This window comes from Xenia sp. Carnegie-2017, unplaced genomic scaffold (assembly GCF_021976095.1).
Source record: "Xenia sp. Carnegie-2017 unplaced genomic scaffold, XeniaSp_v1 HiC_scaffold_19, whole genome shotgun sequence".
NCBI classification, from domain to species: domain Eukaryota; kingdom Metazoa; phylum Cnidaria; class Anthozoa; order Malacalcyonacea; family Xeniidae; genus Xenia; species Xenia sp. Carnegie-2017.
This window is the reverse complement of record NW_025813481.1, coordinates 4,998,785-5,017,413: the sequence shown is the minus strand read 5'-3', so window position 1 is coordinate 5,017,413 and position 18,629 is coordinate 4,998,785. Positions and strand designations below refer to the sequence as shown.

Sequence of the window (18,629 nt, the reverse complement as noted above, 5' to 3'; positions counted from 1 at the left end):
GCTTTGGAGCCACCGGTAAAATGCGTTTTGAGCGCGAATATTTGAAATACTCTACCGTGATGATGCAATCATCACACATTATTAAGTATTTATTTTAGTAGAATGTCGAATACATTTGTTGAACCAAGTATAAATCAATAAAATCAGTAGGTTTAAAAATGTAATGTTTATCTGCAGCTAAGTATTTACGGAAGTTGTTAGGATACATCTTGTGCATTTCCTGCTGTATAATATCAATATAATAATCGTACATGGTCATGGCCTGTTTTAATTTATTAAAAGTGCACCTTGTTAACGAATGGTATATGCTCTTGTTTGACATGCTCGTCTTGCAATCTGTAGACAAGAACATCACAATCATTTGTGGCATCTGCATGATAAAATTCATGACACTAACTAGTTTTGCCTTTTTCTATTTCAGCACAGCGGAATGACACAACGACTAGATGAAAAGGTTATTAGAAAGATAGAAGAACTTGTCAGTGAAGGAGTGCGAACTGTTCATGAGATGAAACGTCATTTGAAAATATACATAAAGGATGAGCTTTTTCGAGGAAAAGAACAACCTCTGCGTGACAATCGACGATACTTTCCCAGAGCTAAAACAATAAAAAAATCACATGTACAACGCGGCAATGAGAGCCAGGCTTTCATTTATGGACCAAGACAACGTCACTCGACTGGTTGAAAAATGGAAATGCGAAAAGGCTTCGAGCAACGATAGATTTTATTTCCGTCCATACGTTGAAGGAAGCGGTGAATTCAAAAATACAGACTTACAAAATGAAGAAGACAGCGATGACGACATAAGTTTAAATGAAGAGGTTATGACGACTGCAAAGGAGCAAAAAAGGGCGACTTTTGTTTATACACCAAACGGCTTGGCAATCAAGGTTACTTTGTCGTTATGGTCAGGAACTAGCTTTCCTAGATGCCACATACAAAACCACAAAGTATTCCTTGCCATTATTTTTTTGTTGCTGTGAAGACTAATGTTGATTATGCTATCGTTTCATCCTTTGTAATACAAGATGAAACAACAGCTAGTATAACAGAAGCTCTCAGTATTTTACATCAATGGAATCCACGATGGAACCCACAGCATATGATGACCGATCTTTGTGAAGAAGAAATAAAATCAATTGAGTTTGTTTTTCCAGGTATGAGGCACGAGCTGCAAGAGGTTTTGACCAAAACATCTGGCATTCTTTATTGCACTAAATCAACCATGTAACACCTAAATAATAAAAGCAATGAACAGCAATTCACAAGTTATATTTCTTCCATCGCTAATCAAATATAATAATAATATTAGAAAACTTTGGACATGGGAAGGGAAGAAAGGGTTGATCAATTTCTACATGCAGATTATTTTTATTTTACGATTTATATGTAATCGTGTTGACAAAGTTAAACATCCTTTTAAAAAGTTCTATATACCATGGCTACGTAGCTCTGCAATTCATCATGGAGTGTAACATGTGGGTATATTTTCGGACTGCAAAGTGCTGCTTTGCGATTTTCATCGAGAGCAAGCATGGGAACGTTGGACATCTAACAAAGATAATGGAATCGCAGACAACCGTGAATTTATATTGGCTTTGATGAGACAATTGGCACGGGCAAAAACTGAGGATGCATACGAAAATGCCCTGCAAAAAGTTAAAGACACTAGCGAGTGGAAGACCAATAACAGCTTTAAAAGGTGGCTGGAAAACACGTGGATAAGACACAAAAGGTAAAAAAGAATACAGACTTAGCAATTGCACGGCCGCAAAATGTACTGCACAAATAACTACCACAAGCGTTTACACGAAAAGTGGAAAAGTACGTTTCATTGTACTTTCCTTCTTCGTCAGGTCAATACAAGTAAAACCTACAACCATTTTTATACTTTATTGATATTTAACTTTTACAGAGATGGGTATGGGCATTCAGAAAAGAGCGTCTGCTTGTTTATGTTAGCACAAACAATGGGTTGGAAAGACAAAATGGGGCTTTCAAACACCAGTATTTACTGACTTTACGAAAGTATTCTCTCAGCGCAATGTTAACAATTCTTGTAAATGAGTTTCTTCCTGACAAATACGAAAGGTAAGTCTGGCATTCAATTAATAGATGATCTAAAGTGACACAGTTTTTCTTTCTGAATGAGAGGCAGATCCTGGCTAGCTTACGTATACTATTTATATTAATGCCGAGAGTAAACCGTAAAGTGAAGTTGCATGAATCTCATGCATACTGGTTTTAAAACCAAAATTTTTGTATTAAATTTTGTGTGCTTGCACCAAAAAGTTGTGTATTATATTTTTTATTTCAGCTACATCTACGAAGATACAAAATGCTCCACAGCATATAAGCGTTATAACAAACAGATTCCAGAATTTCTGCATAATCGTCCTAACTACCTTATCGACCATTGCATGAAACGTCTTGTTTATGCTGAAGATGTACGTTCAATCGCTTTGGTGGATGACTCTATGGGTGCATTTTTAGTAACCAGTGAAATGGGAAAGCACAACTATCATGTATATTTTAGGGCACCTCATGACACAGAAATACCTTGCTGCGAGTGTCTTGACTGGCAACGAAACTATTTACCATGCAAGCACTTATTAGCGATTATTCAAAATAAAAAATTTACAAGTTGGGGATGGAAAAACCTACCAACAGCATATAAAGATTCTCCATTTCTGACCTTAGATGTCGATATATTGTTCAAACCAATTGATCATATTTTGAAAAGAGTTGACGATGCTCAGCAAGTTTGTGGTGCAGGAAGTTTTCATGACCAAGAAAAAGAAACAGAAGAAGCTGACATAAAACAAACTATGACAGCTGTTCTACCTAAACCAGTGTTCCCAAAACGGACAGCTACTACTAGGTGTTGTGATCTGTTATCTAGAATAAAGAGTTTGGTCCACGAGTGTACTAATTCAACTTCACTAGCCAGCCTGGAAAAGAGTCTTCAGTCTGCACTTCAGGAATTTGAGAATAACAGCAATACTGATTCAGGACTAGCACTTACAGCTCCTGACGCCAGGAAAACGTCAATGAAACGTAAAAAAAGAACATCAAATATCAGTAAGTCAACAACCAGCAATCCTAAAAAGAAAGCCAGATTATCAAATCTACCATCTGCAAAATTAAAGAAGATACACCCATACAATAGAAGAGTTGGCCAACATGCTGCAATGATGAGAAAATTCTATAATAAAGACTTATCTCTAGAGAAAATGGAAACGCAATCATCCAGTAAAGATACACAAACAATTCCTTTCATGCCAACTCCTCACACAGGTTTCACACCTCTCATTACAGAATCTTCATCAATCACCGTAAAACTATTAAGGAATGGACCACATTCTGTATCTCTGCTAGAAATTAAATCATTAGAGCCATTTTTGCACAGAGAAACACAGATTTTACTTAGTAGCATGAGTGAAAAACCTTTCATACCTGGCTGGTTGTATGATGAAGTAATCAATTCATTTTTCTGGTGTCTACAGGAAGATCATGAACATGTTCTTTATGCAGCATCCACATCAATGCTTTCCTTGCAAAATTGTGGTCAGGGAGGAAGACTTTGGTCTGAAAAGAGCAATGAAAAAAATCTCATTATAGCACCTTGGAACCCAACTCACTGTCACTGGACATTGATTGCCATAGATCTGCAACAGAGAAATATTTTTATGTTGATCCATTGAATGCAGCTGATGATATTAAAACAAGGCACAGATGCAGATTATAGCAAAATTCATCCCTTTAATTATTGAAAACAAATTTGGTCTGTCAGAATTTCAGATCTCCTCACCGCATACTCTTCAACAAGATACTTCAAGTTGTGGTGTTTTTGTTTGCTGGTATGCATCACAGTTTGTGCAAGGAAAGTCAATGAGTGATGGCTGTGATCCATATAAGATGAGGGTTAGAATTTACAACAAAATAAGAGGAACTTGTCTAAAACAACACTCACAACAGCCAGAACTTTCCAAATGCCCACTATGTGGAGCACCTGTTTTGAAGAAAACTTAAAATGTATCGGTGCTATCAATCCTACCACATATTATGTATTGACTCTGAAAATCATCCTACAACAAGGAATCCTCACTTTTATTGCCCACCATAAACTGAAAGGACTCTTCCTAAAATAAATGACAGGTGATTGGAAATGGAGAAAACATGCAAATAGAGAGTAAAAATTATATGCCCCAAGCGGCCCTCATGTCAATTTTGATGTTTTGACACAAAATTACTAATAGGGTAATGATTGTCTAGGTAAAGTTAACACACAACAACCATTCCCATAAAACAGTCTAAAGGATGGGCATGTGTAAATACATCCACCAAAACCAATCATCACCCATTGCCTAGGTAATTAGTAATACTAGTTTGTGTATCATATACATATGTATAGCATACTCCAAGTAATATGGCGATTGCTTCAACACCTAAACCAATATAAGACAACAAATACTGCACGTTTCCAGTGCAGTATTTGTTGTCTTATATTTTAACTGTGTTGCATTTGCCCTGTAATTACTTCTTTTGTAATGATTTGGGCGAAAATATCATCATCAAGAATGTTTGAATTTGAATACTAACATAACACAATTGAAAATTGAGTATTTACTACCATTTATCGTTGATAGAAATGTGCTAAAAACCGTCGCTGCAATAATTCGCACAGTGCAAGTACAGCACTACAAATTACAAAATATCGGTAAATAAATTAAAAGTATACAATACTTGCTCACCTAGTCACCTTAGTCATCTTTATCTTTGAAATGATGTTTGAATAAAACCCGCTATTATTTAAGATATTTCACTATCCCACTATCTTCTGTAAAGCCATATAAAGTATAAAACGCCATTGCAAGTTGCAAGCACGTAAGAAATAGGAATGTTATCATGATAAGGAGAATATCATTTACTCACGTGCGTGTCAGGAAAAGAAGGGCCTGGGCACAAGGTGCTCTACCATATCTGAAATAGCCTTCACCGGGATCTGGGGACAAATTAACACCATTATTAGCCACAGTATTATTAACACACGACACACGACACACGACACGTCATTACGTCATTACATATTCACCAGAAACAAAATGAAACGGTTCAAAATTGGCATAGTTGAAGTTGAATTTTGGTTCGTTTTTTGACAGTGATTGTCAATCTTTGTTATTGTTGGATTCATAAATTGTTTAACAATTATAATCATTGTAAATTAGTGTGACGTTATAACAAAAGAATTTAAACTATCTAAAGTGCGATGTTTTGTTTTACGACTTAGTCATAACTCAACGTTTAAAATTATGATTAGTTTACATGTAAGTAAATTCATAAAATACAAGTGCAGAACTACATGAAGCAAAGAAATCACGTTGTAAGGATACGTAATCACGTGATCACATTAGGATTCACTTTGCTCTTTTGTGACGTCACTAACATTTTGGCTGTCTGTGTTTTTTTCTTTTGCCTGTTTGGAAAAAGGGTTCAACCTAAACTTTGGAGCACTGCTTATACTGACATCTTCGTTCTCGAAACGCACAGGAGGAACATCACTATAAAGATAAATTAAATATGGTTAAATTGTACGAATCAAGTTTGAATATCAAATGAAAAAAGAAGCAATGAACGTTGATTAAAAGTATGGAAATGAATTTTTCAAAGAGAAAAAAACACATTACTTTCTTGCTTTGCAACGTTTCTTCCACAGCAAAACACCCAAAATTATCAAAACAATAAATAAAATTGCTAGAACAACACCAACAATGATAGGAACTTTTGAAGACGAAGAGCTTGATGAAGATCTTGTACTTTCTACGAATTAATAAATTGAAATATTATTGAAGAATAGACGAAAGAACAAAAACTAAACTAAAAAACTTTTTACCTTTATTCACAATTTTTACACCAAGGAGCGTAAAAGATACTTTGTCTTTTTCTATATTTTCAATAAGATCTTTAGTTTTCTGTGGGGAAAATGCTTTATCTGGTACTGGTGATGACGATGAAGGATCAACAACAAGAAATTCAACATCTATGTCGTCATCACTTGTGTCAACATTGATAACAATTATGTTTTCTGCTCGGAATTCAGAATTGCTTCGACGTCGACGTCTATAGATAATTTTTCAAGGTTGATAAATAAATCAAAGTAAAATATAACATAACATATCTCATGAAACATGCGTTGAAAATATACAAAAAAGATATATTTATCTTTAACTCTGATGTCTATTACAAGACAAACACAAAGATGTCACATATAACAAACCTTTTTGAACCAAAGCAATTTTTCTGGGTTTGGCAAACTTCCGTTAAAGCTTTAGAAATTTCAGTCTGAAGCTTCTCTTTTGTCCACTAAGACAATGAAATTGAAGAATTCGCTCAATTCAATATTTAAAACGTTTCAGATTAACGAAATGGTTGGTTCATCACATACGTCATTTAAGTCTTTAGCAATCTTCATTTCCACAATATCATAACCTGTTGCAATGAACAAATAGTATGATAAAATTTTAGTAAATTTGAATAGGTAATGTCAGTAAATCTGTGAGAATCAACAAATTTTCATACCATAATAAAAATAGCAACTTTCTGCTCCTGTCGTTGTTGACATCTGTGGAAGTTTGCATCTTTTACACGACGCCCGTCCTTGATCATCTTGGTATGTTCCAGGCTCACAAGCTTTACATGAGCTGCCGGTCTCATCGTGATAACTTCCAGGTGGACAGGGGACTAAAAGAAAGTCATAAAATATAAGCAAAACTAAATCAAAAAACCTCCCCTTACTGCTATCTTTTTTTAAGCTCATTTTTTCAACAAAAAGAAGTTTTTGCACAAAAGCAACATGAACACTCACCACAAACTTGAGACGGCAACAAAACTGAACCAGAAAAACAGGAAGGCGACTGAGGGAACTTGGAAGTTGTTTCTAAAAATTATTGCTTTTATAATAAGCTTTTCGCAATGAATCGCTGTTTCTGGTTTCAGTTAAAGCAACTTCCATGACATTAGCTTTGAATGAATGAACGAACGAATGAACGAATGAATGAATGAATGAATAAATGAATGAATGAACGAACGAATGAATGAATGAATGAATGAATGAATGAATGAATGAATGAATGAATGAATGAATGAATGAATGAATGAATGAATGAACGAATGAATGAATGAATGAATTGATTTCCACGAGGGGCGTGCTTTTGTTCAAAAGCGATTACAAAATTTACTAAGAATTAAAATAACTATAGAAGAGAAAGATAAGATTAAACATTTACAGAGTTTAGTTTATTCAATTAGTTACATGTTAAACTAAATCATAAAATGCAAGCAGCAATTTTCTTTTGAAAAAGTGACACGCTTTTGCTATTTTTGATTTCTGCTGGAACTGAATTCCAAACAGAAGCCCCATCATACCCAAAGCTTTTCTTCAAGGAGTTAGAACTAGGCATAGGAAAATTCAGACAACTTGTAATGTTTTTTGTGAGAAAGGAGGAAGTACAGTACATTATTGAAATTATAAATGTGCGTTCATCGTTAGAAAACCCATTTTATTGGGTAGGCACTTATTGTTCATATTTCATTGATATTGACTTTATCTTTTCTATCGTAGCCAATGGAAATAAACAAACACAAAAAAACAACGTTAAAACTTACCGTAACATTTTGGAGGTGAATTGCGATTAGCGAGTTCGACGAATTTTCCAACTTTGTTGCTACGCAACCATTTACTGTTGTAACACAACAGCATTAGGAACTCAGGAATTGCAGAATGGTGTTTATCAAGACATGTGATTTTACACGTGACACGGTTATCTTTATCCACAGTACATGAAATGTTACTGGTGGTGATAAAATCAGGCGTGCTCACGTCAAGCGTACCACAACCTCAAATGATAAAGAAAATATCAATTTAATGATAGTAAGAAGTGAAGAATGTTAAGTTATTAACATAAGTTTTTAATGCAGAATGACAACAACTTACCACAAGATCCACTTTTGATAACATCTATCCGTTTTTGTTGTCTACATTGCGCCTGCAGTAAATAACATTCAAATAAATAGGTAGCCCCATTAGATCCACAGATTTCTTGGACACCACCACACGTGAAGTTGTCACACTCGCATTTCTCTTGTGTACCGACTATCCTGCACACTCCTCCATATCCACATGTGTCCTTGCATTGAGCTGAAAAGAATGGTCCGATTACTTTTAATTTAACGAAGTCACAAACATCCACAAACATCCATTGCCAAAGATTTTAATTATGCTTTAACAAAAATGTTTCTAACATTTTAGGCATGTAATGTTTGCCGCTCAAATCAAAACTTATAAAATAACTCTATCTATTTCAGACTCATCTGCCTTCCCTGCGTGATTCTTAAGTAAACAATGCAAGAATTTTTACTCTATTTACCATTAGTTGGCGATGTAGTGGTTGAAGTCGTGTTACCTAAAAGTTAATAAAATACGATGAGAAAAAAAACGCAAGGTTTTATAATCTGGAAACATACTTTGAGGCATCATTGCTGTAGTTGATGCAGTAACTGAAAAATTTAAGTGAGATGGTTAGTAGTGTTAAACTATTCAACTTATAAAGATCAAGAATTTTTACGTTTTTTTTACCAGTTGTTGGTGATGTTGTCAGTGATCTCATATTACCTAAAAAAATAATAGATTTAAATACTGTGAGGAAAAAGACGCAACACTTTTATTATTTGGAAACATACTTTGATGCATCATTTCTGAGGTCGTTACTGCAACTAAAAATGTTTAAGTGAGATGGTCAGTCGTGTTAATGCAGTCAACTTATAAAGATAAAAATTTTTAAATCTTTTTCTACCAGTACTTCGTGATGTCAATAATCTTGTGCTTGCTAAAAATAAAAGGGTTAAAATACTATGAGAAAAAAGACGCAACACTTTTATTATTTGAAAACATACTTTGATGCATCATTTCTGAGGTCGTTGTTGCAACTAAAAATGTTTGAGTAAGGTGGTCAGTCGTGTTAATGTAGTCAGCTTATAAGGAACAAAAATTTTACCTGTAGTTGGTGATGTTGTCAATAATCTCGCGATTGCTAAAAATAAAAGGATTAAAATACTGAGACAAAAAACGACGCAACAGTTCTATAATGTAGAAACTTACATTGATTCATTTCTGAGGTCGTTGTTGCAACTAAAGTAAGATGGTCAGTAGCGTTAATGTACCAATTATACATTATGTATTTAGCTTATAAAGATTGAAAATTTTTAAGTATTTTTTACCAATAGTTGGAGATGTTGTCAATGATATGCTTCCTAGAAGTAAAAATAAAACATATTAATCAATTTCATATAAAAACAAATAAAACAAGCGCCTCGCTGCAATAAAAGACAAAAAAGAAATTGTGAAATGACCGTGCGCATTCTTCGCTAAAACACGAGAGCGAAATCTATCAAACGATGACAACTGAATATGACTGCTGGCAAGAATTCGATTTTCAGTCGAATTTTGCAGGAATTAATAACTGATGACATCCCACATGGAGAATTTCACACACAAATATGACATAACGTAAAAATATTTAATGTTTACCTGCACATAGAGTAACTAAGGCAAACAAAACGAAATTTATTGTTGCGTAAATACGAGTTTCTTTCATGACGACAGGATAAAACAGACTACAATGTAAAGAAATGTAAGAAATGACACATAAGACATTGTTTAATTAAAAGGCTAAACACGTAAGTGGAAAACATAAAAAAATCAGTCATGAAAACGTCTAATTTATAAAGCCATAATTCTCTATTGACCGTTCAGCAAATTGATAAAATGAAATAAGACGTCAACAGTGCTGTAGCCAGGTCGTAATCATTTGGTCATGCTATGTATGTTTCATGTCATGTCATGTCAGTCCCGTGACATTTTCATGTCGTAGGGGTGTCATAATAGAGACTGCAGTCAGGGATCTCCATTGTCTTCGGTCTTCAGTCATTCTCAGCAATTTGCTTAGTGTGTATCCAGTCCACTCTTTAACATTGTCGAACCAGGTTTTTCGTTGACGGCCTCTTCTACGTCCTCCTTCTGCGATTCCCTGGAGTATGGTCTTAGCCAGAGAATTGTGGCAATAAACATGGCCAAACCATGCAAGTTTCCGTTGCTTTACAATGGCTAGGAGCTGTTGTTGTTTGCCTGCAGCATCATCATATTGTTGCCTGACATAGTGGTTGGTCTTGTGCTCTGAGTAATGGATGCCTATTAGTTTTCTGTAGCACTTGTTCTCAAATGTATGTTTCAGATCATTATAATATATTACCCTGAAAATCTATAGTTTTTACAATGAGTGAAAATACAGATATATTTACAAAGCATGACTAAACATGCTGGTTGGCCAAGTCACTGGTCAAATGACGAATGTCCTTTAAAACATTATATGTCATTTTATATAATCTGCAATATAATCATCAAGTTAAGGTTGAAATATTGCATCCTTTTAAAAAAATACTCTGTAAGCTACTATTATTTCGTTCACATTTTCGATCTCATGCGAGTTGATGTGTGAGTTACAGACTGTAATGATAAACTATAAATTCTCACCAAATGGTAAAAAAGCGAAATCTTCAGAATACAACAAGATATATTCAGTATTTTATTCGCGTTCGTGACTCAGCAAAACGAAAACGAAAATAAAACAAGCATTTCATTCTAATGCAGTTAAATACAGCAAGAAAAACAATGAGAACTCAGAAATGGAAAATGAATAAAAACCTTTCATACAACTGGATAATCAACGCATCTTTTTATAACCATCATCTACGTATACACGTATATGGCATTTGCATCAAAACATTATTTTAAGCTACATAGAAGTATTGAAAGCGATCCGTGACGGCTTTATTACAGAGATATTTACATGTAGTCATTTATATTATCTAACCTGGGATATTTTATATTGATGGCCAATCTTCAGCAATCCAGAAGATGATGTACAATTCGATGAACTTCTGCTAACGCGAGTCTAGGCACCAAAAGCCTGCTGGGTAAGCACTATAAAATTGCCAACAATTGCAATGAAATGCATAATTTTCAAAGCCAAGGAATGGAATGTGCAACGAAACGAGACCTACATTCAAAAGAATAAACAATTAACACCATGGGAGATACTTTTCATACAGAAGTATGTATTGCGAAAATTTTAACAACGAGGCTCTTTAATATACAGAGTAGATCGAAAAACTGCAGTCCCTCGAAATCTGTCGAATGTTCTGTAGATAACTTTTTCTGTTTAGTCAAAGCGTAAACTATGTAACCTTTATTATGATAATCCAGCACGATAAATACCCGTTGTTTTTTTTAGTTATAGTTAAGACACACGTAATCAAGCTGATGGTTATTAGTATGCAATGAAATATGCACAGCATTAGTCTAAGATCTCGAATGTATAAAAGGTTGTACAGGCAATTGTATACCAATTGTAGTGAATACTATGCAAATTCTATATGTTTTTTTAGATATTTCTGTGTATATAACCACTGATAAGTCATCCACCTAATTTTATAGATCGTTAGTTGTTGATTTGATATTCGTGCTGTTATATTCTTTCTCTAAACGTTGCTTCTGTTTATAAACAAAAACAAAGTCATCACGGAGACGCGATCTTAAACTAAGCACATAAAACAAATTCCGAAGAAGCATAACATCTTGAGATTGCAAAATATGAATCAAAACAAGACGAGAAGTAAACTGTAAATTTTCGACTTTATTTCAAAGTCATCCTCAGACAGAATGATATTTAAAACCATACATACACATATATATTTACAACGCATGAAATAAGTAAACGGAAATAAGCAATAGAAATTAAACAGTGTGATATTTACAAAGGCAGAGTCAGAAGAGGTGTAGTATTTCAAAAGGATGAATTGAAACTGCCGACCCTACTGGTAGAATGAGTGAGTTATAAGTTAAGAAAAGAGTTGACTCCAGAGAGTTGACTCAGCCTTTGTAAATATCACACTATTTAATTTCTATTGCTTACTTCCGTTTACTTATTTCATGCGTTGTAAATATATATGTGTATGTATGGTTTTAAATATCATTCTGTCTGAGGATGACTTTGAAATAAAGTCGAAAATTTTTCGTCTTGTTTTGATTCATATTTTGCAATCTCAAGATGTCTTGCTTCTTCGGAATTTGTTTTACATTATACTTCTTTAAATTGTCGGCTGGTCATGGTTTTTATACTAAACACGTCTACTTTTTCCTCCTCCGCCATTTTAAAACGGCGAAGTCTGGGAACTAAATTAACACACGACATGTCATTACGTCATTAATTCGAATTTTTACTCCTGCTTTGCAAATTTTTTTAATCTCATTCATCAGAAACAAAATGAAGCGGTTAAAAATTAGCATTTTTAAAGTTGAAAAAGAATTAAAACTAACTAAGGTGCAATGTTTTATTTTCTGACATGCTCATTATTAAACGTTTAAAATTATGATTAGTTTACTTGTTGTAAGCAAATTCATAAAATACAAGTGCAGAACAACATGAAGTAATGAAAGTACGTGTAATATAAAAATTAATCACGTTCTAAGGATACGTAATCACGTGACCACTTTAGGCTTCATTTTTGTCTTTCTGTGACGTCACTCTATGACGACTCAACATTTTCGTTGTCTGTATTTTTTTCTTTTGCCTGTTTGGAAAAAATGTTCAACCTGAATTTTGGAGCACTGCTTATACTGACATCGTCGTTCCCGAAACGCGTATGTTGAACATCACTATAAAGATAAATTTTAAATATGGTTAGATGGTACGAATCAAGTTTGATTGTTAAATGAAAAAGGACACCAAGAATGTTGATTAAAAGTAAGGAAATGAATTTTTCAAAGAGAAAAAACACATTACTTCCTTGCTTTGCAACGTTTCTTCCACAGCAAAACACCCAAAATGATCAAAACAATAAATAAAATTGCTAGAACAACACCAACAATGATAGGAACTTTTGAAGACGAAGAGCTTGATGAAGATCTTGTACTTTCTACGAATTAATAAATTGAAATATTATTGAAGAATAGACGAAAGGACAAAAACTAAACTAAAAAACTTTTTACCTTTATTCACAATTTTTACACTAAGGAGCGTAAAAGATACTTTGTCTTTTTCTATATTTTCAATAAGATCTTTAGTTTTCTTTGGTGAAAATGCTTTATCTGGTACTGGTGATGACGATGAAGGATCAACAACAAGAAATTCAACATCTATGTCGTCATCACTTGTGTCAACATTGATAACAATTATGTTTTCTGCTCTGAATTCAGAATTGCTTCGACGTCGACGTCTATAGATAATTTTTCAAGGTCGATAAATAAATCAAAGTAAAATATAACATAACATATCTCATGAAACATGCGTTGAAAATATACAAAAAAGATATATTTATCTTTAACTCTGATATCTATTGCAAGACAAACACAAAGATGTCACATATAACAAACCTTTTTGAACCAAAGCAATTTTTCTGGGTTTGGCAAACTTCCGTTAAAGCTTTAGCAATTTCAGTCTGAAGCGTCTCTTTTGTCCACTAAAACAATGAAATTGACGAATTCACTCAATTCAATATTTAAAACGTTTCAGATTAACGAAATGGTTGGTTCATCACATACGTCATTTAAGTCTTTAGCAATCTTCATTTCCACAATATCATAACCTGTTGCAATGAGCAAATAGTATGATAAAATTTTAGTAAATTTGAATAGGTAATGTCAGTATATCTGTGAGAATCAACAAATTTTCATACCATAATAAAAATAGCAACTTTCTGCTCCTGTCGTTGTTGACATCTGTGGAAGTTTGCATCTTTTACACGACGCCCGTCCTTGTTCATCTTGGTATGTTCCAGGCTCACAAGCTTTACATGAGCTGCTGGTTTCATTGTGATAACTTCCAGGTGGACAGGGGACTGAAAGAAAATCATAAAGTATAAGCAAAACAAAATCAAGACACGTCCTAGCTGTTAAGCTCGTGTTTTCAATAAAGAAATTTTTTGCATAAAATCAACATCAACACTTACCACAAACTTGGGACGGCAACAAAACTGAACCAACAACACAGAAAGGCGACTGAGAGAGCTTCGGAGTTTTTTCTAAAAATTATTTATATTCATTTTATAATTAAATTTTCCCTGTGCAATGTCGTTTCTGGTTTGATTTAAAGCAGCTTCCACGACATTAGCTTTTATGGGGAAAGGGGGAAGTACAGTACACTATTGAAGTTATAAATTTAATTGTATTCATCTATTTTGTCTTACTGACTATTGACCCAATTAAAAATCCCATGACAATAGAAACATACAAACAGCGTTAAAACTTACTGTAACATTGTGGAGGTGAATTGGGATTAGCAAGTTCAACAAATTTTCCAACTTTGTTACTCCTCAACCATTTACTGTTGTAACATTTTAGCATTAAGAACTCAGGAATTGCAGATTGGTGATTATTATCAAGACACGTGATGTAACACGTGACTAAGTTATCTTTATCCACAGTACATGAAATGTCACTGGTGGTGATAAAATCAGGCGTGCTCACGTCAAGTGTAGCACAACCTCAAATGATAAAGAAAATATCACTTTAATGATAGTAAGAAGTGAAGAATGTCAAGTTATTAACATAAGTTTTTAATTCAGAATTAAAACAACTTACCACAAGATCCACTTTTGATAACGTTTATCTTTTTTTGTTGTTCACATTGTTTCTCCAGTAAATTACATTTCCTTAAGTAGGAAGCACCATTAGATCCACAAACTTCTTGGACTCCACCACACGTGAAGTTGTCACACTCGCATTTCTCTTGTGTACCGACTATCCTGCACACTCCTTCATATCCACATGTACCATTGCATTGAGCTGAAAAAATGTCCAATAAATTTTAACTTAATGAAGTCACAAACAGCCACAAATATCCTTTGCGAAAGATTTTAATCATGTCTTAACAACAATGTTTCTATCATCATAATCAACTAATGTTAGTTTGTCTAAGAGAAATGTACAAATAACCTTAGAAATTTACAATAAAAACTAAAAATCTATACGTATAACAAAGCTCTATCTATTTCAAACTTATTTGCCTTTCTTGCATGACTTTTGAGCAAAATAAAGCAAGAATTTCCTCAAGATTATAGATTAGCACTTTATATACCAGTAGTTGGTGTCATTGTCGTGGATGACTTCGTGCTATCTAAAATTTAATAAATAGATTAAAATACTATGAGAAAAAAACTGAAAGTTACAGTTCTACAATCTGGAAACATACTTTGATGCATCGTTGTTGGCGTCGTTGCTGTAACTGATAAACATTAATATTTAAATGAGATGGTCAGTGGTGAAATCATTCAACTTATAAAGATCGAAAGTATAAATTTTTTTACCATTAGTTGATGATGTTGTGTTATCTAAAAGTAAATAAATAGATTAAAATACTATGACAAAAAAGAAACAATAATTTCATAATCTGGAAGCATTCTTTGATGCATCGTTGTTGTCGCCTTTGCTGTAACTAAAATGTTTAAATAAAATGGTCGGTAGCGTTAATCTATTCAACTTATAAAGATCAAGAAGTTTAAAGCTTTGTTTATTCTCTATCTATTTTAAACTCTATCTATTTCAAACTTATTTGCCTTTCTTGCATGACTTTTGAGCAAAATAAAGCAAGAATTTCCTCAAGATTATAGATTAGCACTTTATATACCAGTAGTTGGTGTCATTGTTGTGGATGACTTCGTGCTATCTAAAATTTAATAAATAGATTAAAATACTATGAGAAAAAAACTGAAAGTTACAGTTCTACATTCTGGAAACATACTTTGATGCATCGTTGTTGGCGTCGTTGCTGTAACTGATAAACATTAATATTTAAATGAGATGGTCAGTGGTGAAATCATTCAACTCATAAAGATCGAAAGTTTAAATTTGTTTACCATTAGTTGATGATGTTGTGTTATCTAAAATTTAATAAATAGATTAAAATACTATGAGAAAAAACTGAAAGTTACAGTTCTACAATCTGGAAACATACTTTGATGCATCGTTGTTGGCGTCGTTGCTGTAACTGATAAACATTAATATTTAAATGAGATGGTCAGTGGTGAAATCATTCAACTCATAAAGATCGAAAGTATAAATTTTTTTACCATTAGTTGATGATGTTGTGTTATCTAAAAGTAAATAAATAGATTAAAATACTATGACAAAAAAGAAACAATAGTTTCATAATCTGGAAGCATACTTAGATGCAACGTTGTTGTCGCCTTTGCTGTAACTAAAATGTTTAAATAAATAAAATGGTCAGTAGCGTTAATGTATTCAACTTATGAAGATCAAGAAGTTTAAAGCTTTTTTTTACCATTGGTTACTGGTGTTGTGTTGTTATCTAAAAAATAAATAGATTAATTAACTATGAGAAAAATAAACGCAATATTTTTATATTTGTTCACCATTGATTGATGTTATTGCCATAGTTGTGTTATAAAAAACGTAAATGTAAAAACACATCTTAACCGACTTCATATAAAAAACAAATAAAACAACAAACTTCGTTGCATGCAATGATAAACAAAAAAGAAGTTATATCAATATCTTTTCATTGAGCTGAAGCAAAAGAACAGAGCGCATTCTTCACTAAAACAGGAGGATGTAAAAATCTATCAACCGATGACAACTAAGTTTCACTGTGATTTTAGGCAAGAATTAGATTTACAGTAGAATTTAGCGAATAGCTGACACGACATCCCTCAGGAAGAAATGACGAAAAAAATATTTAATATTTACCTTGAAATGCAACAACTAAGGAAAACAAAACGAAATATATCGCTACGTAAATACGAGTTTCTTTCATGACGACAGGATAAAACCGACTACAATGTAAAGAAATGTAAATAAAGACACGCGAGACATTGTTTAATTAAAAGGCTGAACACGTAAGTTGAAAACATAAAAAAATCAGTCATGAAAACGTTTAATTTATAAAGCCATAATTCTCTCTTGACCGTTCAACAAGCTGATAAAATGAAATAAGACGTCGACAGTTCTGTAGCCAGGTCGTAATCATTTGGTCATGTTATGTATGTTTGAGATCATTATAATAATGAATTACCCTGAAAATCTATAGTTTTTACAATGAGTGAAAACATAGATATATTTACAAGGCATGACCAAACTTTCAGACTGGCCAAGTCACTAGACATGGATTGCGCAAAATATTGAATGATTTATTTATTCGAGGAATTTTGTACAAAGTCCTTCTTTAAGCGCAAGGAATAATTTATACCAAAATTAATGTACGAAAGAAACATGTAAATCTTATACGAAAAATATGGGAATTTTATGTCTCGAATGACGAATGTTCTTCAAAGTAATATATGTTATTTTATATAAACTACAATTTAATCATCAAGTCAAGGTTGAAATATGGCATCCTTTTAATAAAATATACTGTAAGCTACTATTATTTCGTTGACTCGTTCTCATGCGAGTTGATGTCCGAGTCACAGACTGTAATGATAAAGCTTGAACTCTTATCCAATGGCAAAAAAGCGAAATTTTTAAAATACGGAAAGATATTCAATATTTGATGTTGCGTTCGTGACCCAGTAAAATGAAAATGAAAATGAAAATGAAAGAATCATTACATTCTTATGCAGTGAAATACAACAAGAAAAGCAATAAAAATTCAGTAAAGAGATAACGAATAAAAGAATTTTTTGGATAATCAAGGCAACTTTATAACCATCGCCTACGTATACACGTATATGGCATGATTTGCATCAAAACATTATTTTAAGCTACATAGAAGTATTGAAAGCCATCAATGACGGCTTTATTACAAAGTTGTCACTATTCAGTCACTTATAGTTACCGACCTGGGATATTTTATACGGTTGGTCAAAACTTCAGCAATCCAGAAGATGATATATGATCCGATGTAGCCACTTCTATCCAGACACCGAAGACCTGCTGTGTAAAGAATGAAAAGTTACCAAAAACTGCCACATAATAATGCATAAATTTCAAAGCCATGGAATGTAATGTGCAATGAAACGAGACCTTAATTTAAAAGAATAAATTATTAGCTAACACCATGGGAGACACTTTTTACCGTGAAGTATGTATTGTGAGAATGACGGTGGAACGTGGTGGGCTCAAAACTGCAATCTTTCGAAATCAGTCAAATATTCTGTGCATAAATTTTTCTGTTTAGTAAATGTGTATGAACTCTATAAGTTTCACGATGGTAATCTCGCACAATCAATACTCGTTTTTTAGTTATAGTTGAAACAGTCGTAATCAAGCTGCAGGTTTTTACTACGTAATGAAATGTGTACAGCGTTATTCATAAATCTCGAATGTATAATAAGTTGCCGAGGCAATTGTATACTAATTGTAGTGACTTGCTATGCAAATTATATGTTCGCCTTTTCTTAACATCATATATACAACCATGCTATCGTTCACTGCAGATTCGCCCGTCTAATTTAATAAGTTGTTAGTTGATCATTTCATATTCGTGCTGTTATATTCTTTCTGTAAATGTTGCTTTTGTATATTAACAAAACCAAATTCATCGCGGAGACGAGAT

General features: G+C 33.3%; 2 protein-coding genes and 1 long non-coding RNA gene across 7 annotated transcripts; all 3 read right to left on the bottom strand.

Annotated features, from left to right (window-relative positions):
* Positions 1–709: 709 nt before the first annotated feature.
* Positions 710–4,980, bottom strand: LOC124439111. Its single transcript, XR_006946275.1, has 6 exons — positions 4,758–4,980; positions 4,061–4,145; positions 3,460–3,591; positions 2,668–3,374; positions 1,441–1,554; positions 710–1,237 (listed from the first exon to the last, which is right to left on the bottom strand). It is a non-coding gene; the product is annotated as an uncharacterized LOC124439111 (long non-coding RNA).
* A 170-nt stretch (positions 4,981–5,150) lies between these two features.
* On the bottom strand, positions 5,151–11,662 carry LOC124439106. 5 transcript variants are annotated; one of them, XM_046989324.1, is made up of 20 exons: positions 10,932–11,662; positions 9,590–9,675; positions 9,280–9,312; positions 9,161–9,190; positions 9,057–9,092; positions 8,956–8,988; positions 8,856–8,888; positions 8,743–8,775; positions 8,639–8,674; positions 8,527–8,559; positions 8,430–8,465; positions 7,997–8,200; positions 7,669–7,899; positions 6,869–6,940; positions 6,583–6,744; positions 6,449–6,492; positions 6,281–6,366; positions 5,897–6,123; positions 5,691–5,823; positions 5,151–5,564 (listed from the first exon to the last, which is right to left on the bottom strand). In XM_046989324.1, exons 2-20 carry the CDS (start codon positions 9,654–9,656, stop codon positions 5,414–5,416), a joined length of 1,680 nt encoding a protein of 559 aa, XP_046845280.1. In that variant the 5' UTR covers positions 9,657–9,675; positions 10,932–11,662; the 3' UTR covers positions 5,151–5,413. The 5 variants fall into 5 exon arrangements, with proteins under 5 accessions (XP_046845280.1, XP_046845281.1, XP_046845282.1 ...); XM_046989325.1 differs by having other exon boundaries at positions 8,862–8,888; XM_046989326.1 differs by lacking the exon at positions 8,956–8,988.
* Positions 11,663–12,343: 681 nt separating this feature from the next.
* Positions 12,344–18,075, bottom strand: LOC124439107. The gene is made up of 21 exons (XM_046989329.1): positions 17,914–18,075; positions 16,823–16,908; positions 16,398–16,424; positions 16,281–16,313; positions 16,186–16,209; positions 16,071–16,103; positions 15,973–15,996; positions 15,858–15,890; positions 15,744–15,782; positions 15,424–15,447; positions 15,309–15,341; positions 15,195–15,233; positions 14,699–14,902; positions 14,368–14,601; positions 14,068–14,139; positions 13,795–13,956; positions 13,661–13,704; positions 13,493–13,578; positions 13,109–13,335; positions 12,903–13,035; positions 12,344–12,775 (listed from the first exon to the last, which is right to left on the bottom strand). The coding sequence occupies exons 2-21, from the start codon at positions 16,887–16,889 to the stop codon at positions 12,646–12,648; spliced, it is 1,668 nt and encodes a 555-aa protein (XP_046845285.1). The 5' UTR covers positions 16,890–16,908; positions 17,914–18,075; the 3' UTR covers positions 12,344–12,645.
* Between the last annotated feature and the right edge of the window lie 554 nt (positions 18,076–18,629).